Source organism: Balearica regulorum, chromosome 3 (assembly GCF_011004875.1).
Source record: "Balearica regulorum gibbericeps isolate bBalReg1 chromosome 3, bBalReg1.pri, whole genome shotgun sequence".
NCBI classification, from domain to species: Eukaryota; Metazoa; Chordata; class Aves; order Gruiformes; family Gruidae; genus Balearica; species Balearica regulorum.
In genome coordinates this window covers 59,954,684-59,971,484 of record NC_046186.1, presented here as the reverse complement: position 1 = coordinate 59,971,484, position 16,801 = coordinate 59,954,684, and the positions used below count along the sequence as shown (strand labels likewise).

General features: G+C 37.5%; 1 protein-coding gene across 1 annotated transcript in view; it reads left to right on the top strand.

The window, feature by feature from the left end:
- Positions 1-16,801, top strand: part of PTPRK (protein tyrosine phosphatase receptor type K) — a 419,243-nt gene that overhangs the window by 381,818 nt on the left and 20,624 nt on the right. The window contains exons 15-22 of the mRNA XM_075748050.1: positions 909-950; positions 3,099-3,128; positions 6,618-6,778; positions 8,932-8,967; positions 13,359-13,543; positions 15,304-15,391; positions 16,195-16,271; positions 16,466-16,483. Of these exons, the coding sequence (XP_075604165.1) occupies positions 909-950; positions 3,099-3,128; positions 6,618-6,778; positions 8,932-8,967; positions 13,359-13,543; positions 15,304-15,391; positions 16,195-16,271; positions 16,466-16,483 (637 nt within the window). The remainder of the gene's footprint in view (positions 1-908; positions 951-3,098; positions 3,129-6,617; positions 6,779-8,931; positions 8,968-13,358; positions 13,544-15,303; positions 15,392-16,194; positions 16,272-16,465; positions 16,484-16,801) is intronic.

Sequence of the window (16,801 nt, the reverse complement as noted above, 5' to 3'; positions counted from 1 at the left end):
ATCCAATAGCTGTAAATTTTCTCATATTTATTTCCAAGTAGTTTTGAGTTGCAGTTGGAGGAATGTACAGAATATTAAAATGGGTGGAATTGAAATTCATGGAGCCTGTTTTTTTTTAAGCAAAGAAAAAAAATAATAGCTTACTGCACTTTTCATGTTGTAATCACCTAATGAATTTGATTTTCTATATGCAACTCTAATGAGTTATTTGTATCTGTATGTTATCCAACTTGCAAAATAATGTAATTTTATACCTCTATTTATGCTCTTGTAAACCTGGAGTTTTTTCTTAGAAGTCATACCACATCACTGTAAAATTATCTAGCAAGTCCTTAGTGCATGAAATTGTTTAAAAGTGTATTAATTTGAATGAATTTTAATTTTTTCAGTGCTTTCTTAGACAGTAAGCAATATCGCCATCTTCTGGCATTGTACAATGCTAAATCTGCATCCAAACGCTGCTACCTGTAGTGAATTGTGTTACCCTATTGCTCGGTCAGTTTTTAAAAGTCTCGACTCCCCAGTAGTTGCAAGTCTTTTAACATGGCATAAAAGTTGATAATATGGCTCTGTAAATCTGTAGTTATGGCATTGAAACCAATTCCTGTCTTTCTGTGCACCCCGTGCCTGGCGGGTCCCCTTTTGCAGGGCACAAGCTGATTTCTCTTGGATAGAATGAGACCTTTGTCTTCCAGTGGTTTGTGCATTGCGGTCCTTTGCCTTTGCAAAAGTCATAATGAAAAGCGTATTTATAAATGTTGCGAATGTTTCTCTAAAATACAGCTTGCTATTATTTTTAAAGATTAAGAAAAAAATTAAAACTGTACCTAAGATCATTCTATATGTTATAATTACTGGTTTGCATTAGATCTTTTTAATTTATTGCCTCTTTACAATTATCCCTGGAGATATATAACTTGGAGAAGAAACGTCTGCATTAGAAACATTAGGTATGCTTATAGTGTTCTGTGTTAGTTAGCTACATATGTGGTTTTTCCCAAAAGTGCTTTTACTTTTCTCTGTTGTTTACCTCTGTGGTTGAGAATTAACACACGTGCAAAAGGTCCAACTCATCATCTGCAAAAAAGACATACAGTCAGCCAATTTTCTTCATTTACACAACTTTTGAAAAACAAAAAAAGGTGGTTTTCACCTTTCCGGAAGAAATCTCTATTTTGTAACGTTATTACAAGATATGTGCTGGGGGAGCATCATCTTTTCAGTGCGTGTTACAGTGGCCCGCTTTTATGCATAATAGAAGACTCCGTGTGTGTGCATGTGTGTGTGAGAGAGAGAAACTGTCTGCCACTATATAATGTCAATCACTTCCAGATGGGATTGACTAGTTTTGCAGGTAACCAAAAAAAAAAAAAAAAAAGCTTAAAATTCGACATGTTCATTTTTCCTATCCTCTTTACCTCTTGCATTCAGAGTCCTTTTAGACTTATACTTTCAGTGTTGAATTGTTTCATGAAAGTAAGTTAATCATGTCCGTGAAATGATATTTTAAAATTTCCCCTTTTCCCCCCTTCCCTTCTCTGAACCTGTGAAGGCAGTACCCTCTTAGGAATGATACTTGATCATCATTCTAAAGCATGTAACATTTCTAAACTCCTGTACGATTTTGTATTCAAAATAGGTGAGAAATTAACCTGTTTAACGAATCTTTAATGTTTGGCAATTTTTCATCATGATAGTTTAATTGGTCGTCTATCGCGTATGTTATAGGTGTGCCATTCCCTCCCCCCTGCTTAGGGAAAGTGGGCAGGTTTTTTTTAACACCAGCTTTAGTCGAGGTTTCTTACAAAAAGCGTAGAAAACCCTTGTATACCTGAATTAATTCAGTCCATCTAGTGAATCAGGGCAATTCACATAATGAAGCCAGGAACAGCTGTAAAACCCCTGACACATTCACACGTACATAAACACACTTCACTTAGTTGTGGTGGGACTGAAAACCAATCTGTTTGAGTCATCTTCTGTAGTGTACATATTCGGTGATCATTATGTAGTATCCCTTTTGGTACCTGAATTGACCACAGCTTAATACACGGAAAAGTCAATTAAACAATGGTTTCTGCATTTTCATTGGTTTATTAAGTCGTATGCACAGCCATCGCTATCTCAATCTGATTAAATGCAGCATTACATTTTATTGAAAAATGGAGTACTAAGCAGTTTTGTTCACAAGCTTGAGATGTTTTAGGCGTTGCCTGATCATTTTATACAAATTGGTTTGAAGTTTTGCCGAATGAAGCTCTTAACAGCTCTTACAGAGTTTTACTGGAGTAATCAAACCAGCTAAGAAAAGGGATACTGCATCTTTAACAAGCAATGCCATTTTTATTTTCTAAGTCATTGTTGGACTGTTTCCAAATGTCCTTCATTTCCTTCCATTTGTTTACCTTCCATATTTTTAATGCTCAGCATGACTACATCAGCATTTCCAATTGTTAAGATTTTAAAATAGAAAACATATGTTTGCATTCAGGAAATGTGTGGTATATATGTCAGTACACACATATCTGTGGTAAACGTGTATTCATTAAAATGTGTGTACTCATATAGCTACATATAGTACGCATACAAACATATATGTATACACCTGTGTACTGATAAAGATGTTAAAATGAATGACATGAAATTTGTTTTCTGATTAAATGTATTTATTAATGCAATCTTTAGTTTTTGTAACTGAAAAGTAAAAAGCATATTTACTGCACAAGATTTGTACACAGCTGTTCATTTGTCATGACATCTAGGTGGTAATCATTATATTATGCTGAACTGCATGTTGAAAATACACAATCCATTTAATTTTCAAATTTTTTGGCAATAAATGAAATCTCAGCATGTAATTTTCTCAAGTGATCTTTCTAAAAAACAAATCATTTTTATATGCTAGTGTATTTTTTTTAATTGCATGGCAAAGTAAAGCTAGTTTGTGCATGAGCAAGTTGAAATGCTAACCAAAGAAACATGAATTTTTCAATTTTTTTTTTTAAACGCACATTTCTCTGCTTTATTGAATGTGACAGAGTCACGCTTTTCATTCACCATTGCTTCTCTTTTTCCACTGTCTGTGATTTGCTTGCCAGGAGGAGCTACTATTCTTACTCCTACTATCTGTAAGTAGAATACGGGTGACTTACTATTTTACATGTTTTAAAGATGCAGTATCCCTTTTTAAAAAAGAAAACCAATGTCTATAATTTTCCTGAAATTTTATTGATAGTTACCTTTCTTTATTCTCAGGCTTGAAAAATTGCTTGGATCATTGTTTTTGCTACTCTTGCCTTGTTTTTTTTAAAGGGATATTGTATTTCTAACTGTATATTGAGACTTTTGCTTTTTGCTAAAGTTTTTCCCATAATTATCATTTTGGTTTATTGTAATCATAATTTAATTTGCATTATGATTCACAGCGACACATCACACCAAGGAAAAAAACCTCTTTTCCCATTTCCTAGCTAGAGAACTGTGCTTGTAAATCACAAATTGTTCGTTCTTAGCGTATCAGTTCAGGAGTGATCCTGTGCACCACTTTTCTTACGCACATCGTAGGCAGATGCCAGACCTTTAAAAATAGGTCTCTGCCCTACAAATGGCAGAGCAACACATTGGCCTCGGCGGTACCAACCTTTTTTGTTTTAACAGAAATATTTTTTGCTGCTTGTAAGGGGCTTTGCATACACATTGTAAAGCATGGATCTTACTTGATGACATTGGTTTGCATAAAGTTTTGCTTCGTTGAAGCAAAATTGACTTTTTTTTTATATGCATTGACCAAATGAGTTTTTGTGAAGGCTGCAGCAGTTTTGGCTGTGATTGAACAAAGCAGTTATACATATTCTTAACTCTAAATAAATGCATAAAGCCCTTGACTTCAGAGAGGATCTAAGAATGCACTCAAGTGCTTTGATGAATGAGTCGTGTCTGATAATGATGCCCTTCTGCATTTTTAAGCAGATTAGTTGACTTCTTCAAAAAACTTAAAAAAAAAAAATAAGCTAAGCTGGCTTAGCTAACTGCCGTTCTCCGGTTTATTGTGACAAATTATAATTTCCTTGTTAAATAACAATTGCTTCAGCTCAAGATAATTAACCACACAGTTTCATCCTATAATGGAGCACTTTTCCCCTCCAGCTCGCACCGAAGCACCCACCTGCGCAGGTTCACCCAACTGGATCCTTCAGCAGATAATAAGAATCATTTACACTTTCTGTCAGCCTCAAGTAGTTTAACATAACGATTTACTTAACTCTCCTGAAGTAGAGATTGCCTTTAGCCGAGTGAGGGAAGGAAAAAAAGGAAAGCAAAAGGAAGAAGTCAAACCCTGAGGGAGCCAGGAGCTGTCGAACAATAAAGCTGTCCTCCCATTTCCCGGCAGCTTTGGGTTGCGGTGCTACAACACAATCGGCCTTTTTAGGAGTTGAAGCAGAGCATAAGAATTAGAAAATAGCTACTGTAATAAGCTAATAACTTGAAAGCTTGGATAGCTGTTGATTTATTTAGCATAACTAGCAAGTTTTGTTACAAAATGATGCTTCAAAGAAGGGCTTGATATAATCAGGAGGTGACGTATACTAGTCTTTTTGTTCCGTTTCTGAGGTGGCATTAGAAAGAGGCAATCTTCAGTGTATGGATACTATCTCAAAGGCTTTGAAACTTAAAAACCAGTCTGAATTAGAAATGCCAGTTTTGTGTAAGCTTCGATAGTATTGTGAACCACTTATAAAGCTCAAGCAGTTTCGTTTCTGGAAGTTCTGATGGTCTTCATTTGTTCGATCAGAGTATCATTTAAACCAACTTTTCTTAAGTAAATAGGAATGTGTGGAGTAAATGTATAAAATAAAGCATTTTAGGGGGGGACATCCAACTGTCACTGGTTTTTTTTTTTTAGTTTTCACTGAGCAACCAATACACACAGAACACTCATGTACACCACAAGGGTTTGGTGAAAAAATGATAGGTTTAGAGACCACCTTTGGGATTTTTGTAGCAAGGGGGTTATTGAGTAATAATTTTCCAACCAGTCTGCCTGTCAGTGGGGAAAAGAAAGGGAGGCGGGGAACAAAATAGGGAGATGAATCTGATCAGTGAAAGAATCTTTGTTATTCTCAGGAGCACTTTGTCCACCTGTAGCCTACTTTGTGGCCCCTTATTGTGGACCAAGACTATTAACTTCAGAAACAATCCTCTAACATGTACTTGAATATGCAGAAACATGAAGTGCTTCCTGCCCTAGAGAGTGCTGTAGGTCCTTTCTGGTGGATGTTCCCAGGACTTAACAAGTAAATGGATGGATAATTTACACTAACATTCTTTTTGTCTACTGTTGGAGTGCGGCACAGAATATTAAAAGTTATCAGAGAATAGAGGAAGAGCAGGCAGTCCTTTTATTCAGAGAAATGTAAGATAACTACTATCTAAACAGTTAACAGGATATTTGATGATATTTTACGCAGAAAAAGCTCGTGAAGCTAAGCTGTTTTAAGCATACATTTTCAAGAACCCAGTATTTTCAGTGATGATTGTGTCTCTCCCACGTGGTGTCAGATTTATCCAAATAAGCAGGTTGGTTATCTATTATATTGCAGTCAGAGCTTCAGATGAAATCAGGGAGAAAAGACTGAGATTTCATAACAGTCTAATATATGTCACAGGTTCCTGCAGAACCAAGGTGCGCTTCATGCTGCTCTGCATGCTTCCTACTACTTGAGATATGTGCTTTAAAAGTAGTAGGTTGTAAGTGATAATTAAAATAGATTGTCTGCTTCCATCTGACTTCTGGAGACAGTGAAAAATGACTTCCAAGTCTTCATCAAAAGGAAAGAATTGAGAGATATGTCCAAAGCGTGCACTTTAAGGGCATTGGCTGTTAATTTTGAGGGTTTATTTGTACAGAAGAGGTTGCTAATGATTTAACACTGATGCATTCAGAGTGTAAGACTGTTAATGTCAAAATTTAAGATGTTCCCAAATTCCATGAAGGGTAGAGTGCTGAGGTGGGTTTTGTTTATTTTTTAAAAAAACAAAATTCAGTGTCAGGAATAAAGTGTGGTATCATGTTGTATCTTGTGTACTGAATGTGAAGAACAACTTTTAACATAAAAGGTAATATGAATCCATATTGAATAATTATGTTTCTTTTGTTATTTCATAGATTTTTTACTAACAAAGTAATTTGAAAGGTTAAATGATTTCTTCCTAACAAGGCAAGCAAGGGGAATGAATTATCCATTTATAAAATCAAAACACAGATTTAAATGGAGATGGTTGATAAAACTGCATGCACAGATGCCTCTTATTTATCATTTCAGTTAAAATGTAATTATATTCTCTAATTTGTTTATATTAGTGTAATTACTCTGCAGGAAAAAAAAATATTACCAGGGTACAGAAGTTAGCACTTCCATTAGAGCATTTCCGTGTGTACAGAAAAAACATGATCGCGACTCTTTCATAGCAGTTTTATCAATTTCACGCTGGAAAAGGTGTACACAGGAAAATCAGCCAAACTTTTCAGTCACTTGGGATTATAGGTAATTATTGCTGTAGACATCAATGTTCATCAAATATTAAGGTAGTTTGGGTTTTTTTTTTTGGCTGGGCAGCAAACTTGCAAAGAAGCGCAAGGATGCCATGGGGACCACCCGCCAGGAGATGACACACATGGTGAATGCGATGGATAGGAGTTACGCTGACCAGAGCACCCTGCATGCAGAGGATCCCCTTTCAATCACATTTATGGACTCTCATAACTTCAGCCCCAGATGTAAGTACAACAGTGATAGGTACTCTGGAGTGTAGGTGAATTGTAGAAGGCAATTCTGCTTTTTAAGGAAAATTGTTAAGCGCCAGGTTTTCTAGAAACACTGGTAAACCCAAAGTTTGAGTAGGGGTGTTTGTATGTATCCTTATTAGTATGTGGCAAATTATTTAAATATTTTCATGTTCTTTCAGTATGCATTGATACTTGTTCTAGGGAAAATATTGCACTTCTAGAGTATCTCAATTAAAATCTGAAATTGAGTTTTCCCTCATGAGGATATTTAATACCAACATGTTAAATTATTACTGCATAACACCATGTCTGTAATGAATAATAATGTGAGGTCCAAATTAATTTCTTTCTTTTGGCAGTAAGGATGTTGTAACAGAAGGAAACATTGACAATTTTCATTGCTGTTTGTGAAGTTTAGGAACAAGCTTGTTAATATATCTGCAAATTTGCTCTATATTTGTATTGCTTTTTTGTAGACTTGCCAACTGTCTGATTTTGACAAAGTTTGGCAGTTTGGGTTTCTGACTGCTAAGTGTCTGGGTTATAGCTCCCACTGTCCAGCACGCTTGCCTCCCAGCATCTGCACTGTGCCTTGCACAAAAGCAAGATACTCCACTGGCAGACTCCGACTATCTCAAAACTAGTGTGTAAGTTACCGAAGGGACACAATTCTGCCATGGAGCTGGTGGGAACCTGACTTTCTCATAGCCACGTGTACTTGTGGCTTGGCTTTAAACAGATCTGAGCAGCCTGAGCTGCTTCTGAATTGCTGTCTATTGGAAATGGCACTTCATCTCCCTTCTCCTGCCTTCCATACTGCTTACCATGCTTCAGCAAAATACATCCCTGAAGGCTGTTAAATTCTTTCCTGGATGTTATAAGGGAAATGAATTTTGGAGGAGGGTTTATTGCTCAGTTTATTGAAACTTACCAAGCTGCAGAGTGCTAATTTTTTAAGTGTCTCATAACCAATTATAAATGGGAGTTTGGTATCAGCCCATGAGGTTTTGTGCACAGTTTTGGCTGGCACTGTTTGGAAATTCTCTAAAGTTTGATGTCTTATTGGCATTGACATTTGTAGAGGTAGGTTTGCAAAGACGGTTCAATTTGGACTAAGTTATGGTGGATCCCAAGCAAAGTATCCATCAGGAACCTACATGACTATTATTGACCCAGGGCTGCCAGGCATGTGGGCAGCCTTCCAGATGGACTAACAGGAAGCCAAGAGCCCATAAGCCCCAGCAACAACAGCTGTCCTGGTTGGTTGGCAAAGAAGTTTGATGTCATGGTTTTCTAGCATCCTAGCTAGGTATGTGAATTTTTGGTTGTTGGAGGTTTCAGTTCTCCTGACCATTGTCTGTTCTAGGGCAAAAAACCTTCAGAGCTTCTGGGGTTTCCTACTATGCAACAAAATTTAAGGCAGATTGCTTGAGAACTGGAGCTCAATTTTGTCACGGAGATATGATGTTTTCATTGTTTGTTCCAGATTGGAACAAAACCAAATTCTGGATTCTGCCATTTCTGTCCAAAACAGCGCATTTGTCTTTGCATGGTTCTAGTTGTGATAACGAATGATAAAATTCTATGAATTCTATTCAAACGTCTGCATCTGTGTATCTGTGATTTTCCTATACTCACTAAGAGCAATATCTTTGACATTGTACACAAAAAAAAGCTATTAACTCTAAATATGCATTATTTATTTTTTTTTTCAATTACCTGGAAGACTTTAACGAAATACCATTTTATTTTGAGATGAGCTATTCAAGTATTACATGAGAGGCTGGGCTTAAAAGAAAAGGAGTTGGATCTATGAAAGTGAGCCTTTATTGTGAAGCAAAGGAACAATAGTGAAGGAGGAGCCTTTTCAAAAACTAAATTGCATGTAATGTCTTCTTTATTTCATTTCAGTAAGAATCTCTTTGCCTTTTTCATTACATTTCTGAAGTCCAAAATCACTACCTTTCATTCCTCTTTTATTCAGAATGCTTTCTGGAACTATATAGTCATTCTGTTTTTCTGTTGTAACAAAATTAATGGGGTTTAGTTATCACTTGGTTATACTCTGAAGTATATTGTTTTTATTCTTAAAAATACACAGATTGAGGGTAATGTGTTTCTTCATGAGCTTTGTTTTCCTACAGTGCCCAATGATCCACTTGTGCCGACAGCTGTGTTAGGTGAGGACCCTAGTCCTTCATTATCCATTCCTGCATGAGTTTTGTCTCCTTGCATGGTTGAACGTTGAAACAGCTCATTTTATGTAAAAGCTAGCTATGCTGTTCTCAGAAAATAACTCTACGCTCACTTTATCAATTCAGAATTAAACTGACACTGCTTTTAGAATAAAATTTATTTTATGTTCTCATTAAGAAGTGATTCCTAGTCAGTGCTAGCTGAAGAGTAAATGAGGAGATAGGTAAATGGAAAATACTAAAACTTTTTTCCCCAGACCATTCAAACTGAGTTCCAATGAAATGATATGTGAAACTAGAACTCTCTCAAGAGATAAGTAAAAATAAAATGCAGATCCATGTTAGCATTATTTGACACCCAAAGCTTGATTTTTTTAAGCAAATAACAGGAATGAAAACAAAAATAGAAAAGGGAGAAACTTCTGAAATATCCAAGAACAACCAACAACTTGTTAGGTTCTGTACAGATATTCCTGTATACCTATATTAATTACATATTTCAATTGACCTTAACTAGTCAGGTTTTCAACTCTGTACTTACTGTAAAAAGATGAACAGATGCTGGGAGTGGCCAGGCTGCTTACTTCTATGTCGCATCTAATGCTGAATGCATGTTTTAGAGTGGAGGTTTTTTTTAATACAAAGATAAAAGTATAATTTGTACCTGAGTTCTTGGTTTGATAAACACAATGTGCAGTTTTGAGTTTCAGTCAGTTGCCGAGGTCATTTTAGGATAAAAGAGAAATATCAGGAAGTGGACATGAATGTAAACTGAGGTTGAAAATTAGATTCCTAGAAGTAAAGCTTAAAGGGACGTGGAGGCAATGTAATCCCTCCTCTGTTTTGAGATGGGACATTATGTGTATAGTATAGACTCTTTCTGGCAATTGATTGTCTATTGTGTTTGAAGAAATTGTAGTGAAGAACTCTTGCAGTGGCATGCTCCAGTGCCTCGTTTCTCCTAAATAAAAATAAAGTTCAGATCCATATTAGTATTATTTGGGACTCAAAGCTCAATTTTCTGAGTATTAGTTACTACTAACTGGGTGTTACTACTGAGTATTATTACTGCTCACTCCTAGTTTTTCCTAACTAGACTAATCTAGACTACATCCTCATTGCTGTAAATTGAACCCATTTTCTTTTGAGAGATGCATAGAAGATACGGAGAACTGACACACTCCTGTCCTTTCAAAACAGTCTTTTACCCATTGAAAGGCTCACGTGTCCTCGATTGTCTCTCTTCTAGTTGAGTTAAGCCCAGTTCTTTCACTCGTGATCTTGTAGGTGATGTTTTCTAAACTTCTTACCATTCTTTTCCTCTGAAGACTTTCCAACTCTTAGGTGAAATTTTTTAATTGTGGTGCCCCAAATCAGGTACAGTTCTTGGAAGAAATCTCAGTGCTGAGCTGAGTGCAGTAATGCCCTATTTGCATGCCTTATTTGCAGTGTTCCTGCTACCTGAATTGTATTTTGTCCTTTTTACTGCGCTTGTGTTGCTGACTTGTATTGAGTTACCTGCTAAAATCCCAGTTATTGTTGCCCAGTCCATTACTCCGTTTTGTAGTTACGTATTTGACTTCCCTTTCCTACACACACTATGTTGCATTCAATGTTTAATTCACCTTGCGGATTTTTGCATTGTCTCCCAAATAATCAAGATAACTTTGAAATCTGACCCTGTACTCGTGAAGTGCTTGTGGTGCGTTACCACTCAGTGCCCTCTGCCCATACTGTCAAGGTATTTTCTATCCCATTATGCAAGTTGTGAGTAAAAAGATTGGTAGAGGGTATACCCAGGAGGAGCCTTTGCAGATCTTCATGTAAAGTGTCCTCTGAGAATGACAGCACATCACTATTTGTGAGTAGTCTTCGGTCTTTGTCAATTGGGTATACTCACCATGTGGGAGATTTATCAAGTCATGTTCTGCCCATTTCCTTTTGATAATGTTGCAAATGCCATTCTTTTGACTACAGTAGCATCTTAGAAAGTTTATAACCGTCAGAGCAGTTACATGCTGGAGCCTTCCACTCTGGGCCCAAGAAAACCTAACCAGATGGTTTAAGAAGCTTATGAGCGGTGGTGAAATAGCACCATTGCCTGAAAGAGCAGAGGGCTAGGCTCAGTAATTCTGAATACTTACCAAAATTAGATCAGTGGACTTACAGAAGATGAGTCTTTTCCTGAAATCCTTCTAAGATCATCTTGTCTCGTTTAGCTTTATTTCAGACACTTACAAGCTACATAGATACTGTCTGGTGATTCTTGTCAAGCTATTCCTAATAGCTCATTTAGGCTATAAGCATATTCCAAAGGTCAATGTGTTGCCACTACATTGTGGTAGACAGAGATTCGGGCAGCTGTGAACAGCAAGGACAAGGAATTAATTGAAGAACAGTTTAATAGTTCCTGTCTGTATTTCCATCTACTGGTAATAATGTTTTGGACACGATAGTTTCCTGGTATAAGCAAAGCAATGGTAGTTGGAAGAGGTAGTATTTTTCATTGTGTGGACTGAAATAGAAGTAGAAAAGCTTTTGGGCACACCATGTAGAAGGGGTGGGTACCTGTAAACTTGTTGCTTTGGAACTGGATCATTTGGCCTACTCCATCCACCTCCATATAGCCCTTGCTTGGCCCAGCATCACAAAACAGTTTTCCTCTGTTTTCTTTAGAAATGAGCAAAATTTTATGGGCTCTAAATTATAGAACATGTTATTTTGTATGAAGCCCTTATTACTTTTTAGCTGTACTAGGTTTCTTTTTCTTCATGTATGGGTTATTAATGCTACTCTCCATTCTGTGTACATTAGCACTAAGTTAGTATGACAGTTTTGCTTTTCTCAAGTCCCTATCATTGCATTGATGGCATAATAATGTGGCCCTTATATTTCTAAAACAGCTTTCATTGTTACCTATTGTGAAGCTTTAACAACTTTTAATGTCATTTTCTTCTAGTCATTTTCTAATGTAGTCCTGAAATAAATTTCTTATGTTCTGTTCACTCATTGTTTTTTGCTGCTTCAATGGGTTAAAGTGCCTATTACTGGTAAGTATACTGCAAGGAATGGGGAAAACTGCAAATCCTGAGGTGCTCTGAAATGTGTATGATTTAATGTGGGTAACACTAAAAAGTGACTGCTGCATGTCACTCACATTATTAGGCAGTTTAGTGAGGCATAAATGTACTGAAATAAGCAACTTGTGTGACAGTTCAGAGAATCGGGCTTCTTACTAGGAGATCTCATTTCAGAAGGCATTAATGGGATTTGCATTTTGGTGGAATTGTAGACAATCCAACCCTTGAGGTGTTCATTTTTTTCCTAGGGTGTTTTACTTCCTAATCTGGATCCTTTGCAAGGAAAATGGTAAACTGATTTCAAAGAAGTGGAAGAGGGGCCTGCTACCCACTTCTCATTTTGGTAGCTACTTTCCAAAAAGGTTTCAGTTAGAGTGTTTCTATAATCGTGGAATGGTTTGGGTAGGAAGAGACCTCAAAGATCATCTAGTTCCAACCCCCCTGCCATGGGCAGGGACACCCTCCACTAGACCAGGTTGCCCAAAGCCCCATCCATCCTGGCCTTGAACACTTCCAGGGAGGGGGCAGCCACAGCTTCTCTGGGCAACAATAGTAAATTCATTTGAACTGCTGCTTGATAATTTTTAAAAAAACAAACAACAACCTATTTCACAGAAGGGATTGACAAAATGCAATCACTTCGTGCAACTTTGACATTCCGTTTTGATAAGAGGATTGGTGTAGCATAGGGCATTAGAGGAGACTTCTTTGTTTATGCAGAGCAAAAACTGTGGCTGAAATGAGCACAGTCAACAGTTTCATTTCGCTGCTGAAAGACCTGAGTTAAAATGACCACTCTGAAGTGCTGATTCATCTTCCCAAATGGAGGTGGTGTTCTGAAGTGGTAGCATAATTGCTTCTCTTTTTTACTGGGATCTCAATTTACTGTTTGTTGGCCTTAGACAAATGATGTGCCGATACCACTACAGAGTTATTCTAATTTATTGTTTAAGGTGTAGTATTGCTGTTGATACATATTAGCCATTAAAAAAGTTACTTTGGGTGATAGAGGCTGGTGTTCCCAAGTACATTAATGTCATAAAGTTTTGTAGCTTCAAATAAAATGCCCTTCAGACATCTTTATTGCAGGATGAAGGATTGCAAACTTTTGTATGTGTTTGCAGTTAAATTCCTTTATGTACTTCACAGTATTTATGTGCTGGAGAGTAAGTGCTTTGTGTTCTCAGAAATTAGACATGTTTTTGAAGGAAGAGGTTGAAAATAGATGTTGATATGTATAGCAGCAGGTGTTACTGCCCCGCAGGTACTTAATGCATTGATTTCTTGTGAACACAGATGAAAATCACAGTGCAACAGCAGAGTCCAGCCGGCTCCTGGATGTTCCTCGTTACCTTTGTGAAGGCACTGAGTCCCCATACCAGACTGGGCAGCTGCACCCTGCCATCAGAGTGGCTGATCTGCTGCAGCACATTAACCTAATGAAGACCTCTGACAGCTATGGATTTAAAGAGGAGTATGAGGTGAGATCTTCAGTGGTGGGTTTTTGCTAGGAAAAATCCCTTTGAAAGGTGCAGCCTTTTGTTTGCATTGCATTGTAAAAGGATGCAACTAAATGTCATGGGTTTAAGTGAAAAACAGATAAAGATAAGCAGGCATAAGATTCCTGTATATGTAACCCAAAAGTGAAATAGTGAGTGGAGTCCGATGGTTGTGCCATTACAAGTGCCTGGAAAAAACACTGTCTGTATTCTTTAGGGCATAAGAAGACATGCCCTGCTGAATCATTTTGATTTATTGTAAGAAGTTACCACCTCTTTGTTGCTGCTTCTTAGTTGAAATGCTGTAACCAGTTATGTGAGTTTTCTGAGCCATCTACAGTGCGAATCTCCTGGATTAGGTTAAAGTAAAGATTTAACCTGGCTAGTTTTGCAAGAAGCACTGACTGGAAGCACTCTCATGATTTATTATAGCATCTCAATAGGGCAATACTGGGACTAAACTCCAGCTGAGAAGCAGTAAAGACATGCCGAGGGTAGGAACTTCTTGAAGTTCTGATTAGACCTGCCTGAGCATGTCTACTTACAATTTAATGTTGAAATGGAAGCAAAAAATTCCCGGCACTGAAGGTAGATAATGAGTACAGCTTCATTTCAGTTCTGATCTCTGAATCTGTTGTTATTCTTTGGAATTAGAATATCAGGCAGGACACACACAGTAAAGATAGGAATGGGACTGCCAAGGTTGCACGCAATACAGCTAGGTTTAAAATGAGTTTTCTCTAATCTCTTCTGACTCAGTTTTCAACCTTCTCTCCTTTCTGCAGCTGTCTCTACTGTAACATAAGAACTGGAATAAATAAATGTGTGGTTTTTAAAAGAATATTATTCTCTTTTCCTCTCTTTTACTTAATTACGCTTCGTTATGCTCTGCCTAACTTCAGGGCTAAGCTCAAGTGTCAACCGCTGCTGGGGGGGTGGTGGTTCCTGATGCCACATCAGGTGTTTTCCTACTTGCTACTTCTTCTGTTACCTTATATGACATCTTTGCCCTGGCTTGGGCTTCTGAGCGTGCATTAAAGTTTTGTTTCCATGGCTACTCTGTACTTTCTGGAGCTAACTCACCCAGGTCAGGATAAGAGAACATCTGGAAGGAAAGAATAGCATAGACCTGCAACAGCTGTAAAATATCTGCGGGCAATGAAGAAAAACCCAAGGAGGAATAAAAGCTGCTTCTATCACTACTGAGAGATCAGACTCTTAAGAAGAGTTCAAAAATGTAGAATAATTTTGCTAGTGGCCAGAGGGAGGGATATGAGGAAAAACAACATGAACAATAAATATTGGCCAAGGAGGCTTCCTGATGGCTCTGTAGGAAGAAAAGCCATTTTACTAAGCAATATGAGGAAAGCAGTGTAATGCTGTAGTAAACAGGCTATACATTATGATGTCTTGTAAGAAGGGTGATCGGTCTCCCTGTGTTTTCTCAGCTTACTGTTGTTCCTCCATAGCAAGGATGTCTGAGCAAGTTTTGCCTTCCGGCGATTTCAGGATTTGAAATCCCTCTGGAGTCCCTCAGTGACTTGCCCATTGACCCATAACAGTCAGAGGGAGTGAGCCTCCCTTCTTCTCTAGAGATATTTCTGTACCGTGGTGCCGTCTGGGTGACCAGAGCAGACAAGTAAAGCTGAGGTTGCTTTATACAGGGCAGTTCTTTTAAACTGTTATTTTTGGAGATAAATTAATGGTCAGAATGTTTTCTTTCGGAACATTTTTATTTATAGAGTTTCTTTGAGGGGCAGTCAGCTTCTTGGGATGTCGCTAAGAAGGATCAAAACAGAACAAAGAACCGCTATGGAAACATTATAGCATGTGAGTACTGGTGTGCTTGGTCTGAGCGTGTGTTACTTGTGCCATGTTCTCTCTTTCTTTACAAGTCTCCGGTGGCATAGCTGCTTAATACCCCAAGCGGAGAAGGAGGACAGTGCCTTTTCCAGCATTTTTTTTTTTTTTTTTGTCCTTCACAGTTCAACTTTCTTCCTTTTATAACTCCGGCTGAATTTCACATTTGCATCTCTGCTGTGCAAGCTGTGGTAAGCATGCAACAGCAACAAGCTAGCACTCATTTGGATGTTAATTCTGTTAATTCGCAATTTGTTATTGTTTTGCAAATGCAATTGAACACGCAGGAATGACGCTACCTGAGAAGTCCCTGAACGGGTAGAGTTACCTCTTCATCGAATCCCAAGTGCATTGCTAACCCCTGTGTTGTGACTTCCTTACTGTTTTTAATGTCTCAATATGAACTTAAGCAGGCTGGGGTCGGAAGTAAGGCAACAGTAATCAGGATTTTTGGTTTTCTAGATTACCATCAGTGGAGCTGATTTTGAAAGGGACTTTGAGCAAGTAACCTGGCTTCTTTGTGTCTTTTTAACCACGTGTAACAGTGTGATACCTTTCAGCTACACTTAATGAAGTTTAGTGAATGTTTTTGGAGTAATTGGAGACCTCAGACGAAATAGTTCTTTGTAATTCTGTGTAAACACTTACTATTTAAGGGTTGTAAATTGTGAGGTGCTTGTGCCAGCGGATTTTGGTTTTCTAGATGACTTACCGTAATATCTTACTTAAAAATCACACTTCAAAAAGGCACTGTAACCACTTGGTTTTTACAGATGACCACTCCAGGGTGATTTTGCAACCTGTTGAAGATGATCCATCTTCAGATTACATTAATGCCAACTACATAGATGTGAGTGGATTGCACAGCTTTCTCCCTCTCAATTTGCCAGCTTCTCTATGTGAAACTATTGCATGTTATGCCTACAATTTTATTGAAAGCTTTCTTTTATTAAGAACAAAATGTACACTTTCCTTGTTCTACGTCCTAGTACTCACTGACATTGTTGTGCTTTCTTTCACATCTGACTTTGGTTTGGGCTGTAGATTTGGCTGTACAGGGATGTAAGTACCACTATATGTGAATAACGGCATCCTATTGTAAATATTTAATATAGATATTGTTATTAATTACTTTCCTCTTCTATTTTTATCACTTGATAACTATGCATGCCTCATCTAATATATCTCATCTGTTCCTTTAAAAAATTTCCTTTTGTGTGAATATTTTTTGTACCTGTTTTGAAAAGATAATTTAGCCTTTTAACATAGCTCTGAATATTATTAGATATTGTTAGATAACTCAGGTGAACCCATCTGTTAAAGAGAATTTGCTGTTCATTTTTTTTTTTTGATGATGATTTTGGCCACTAGCTTTTCTTT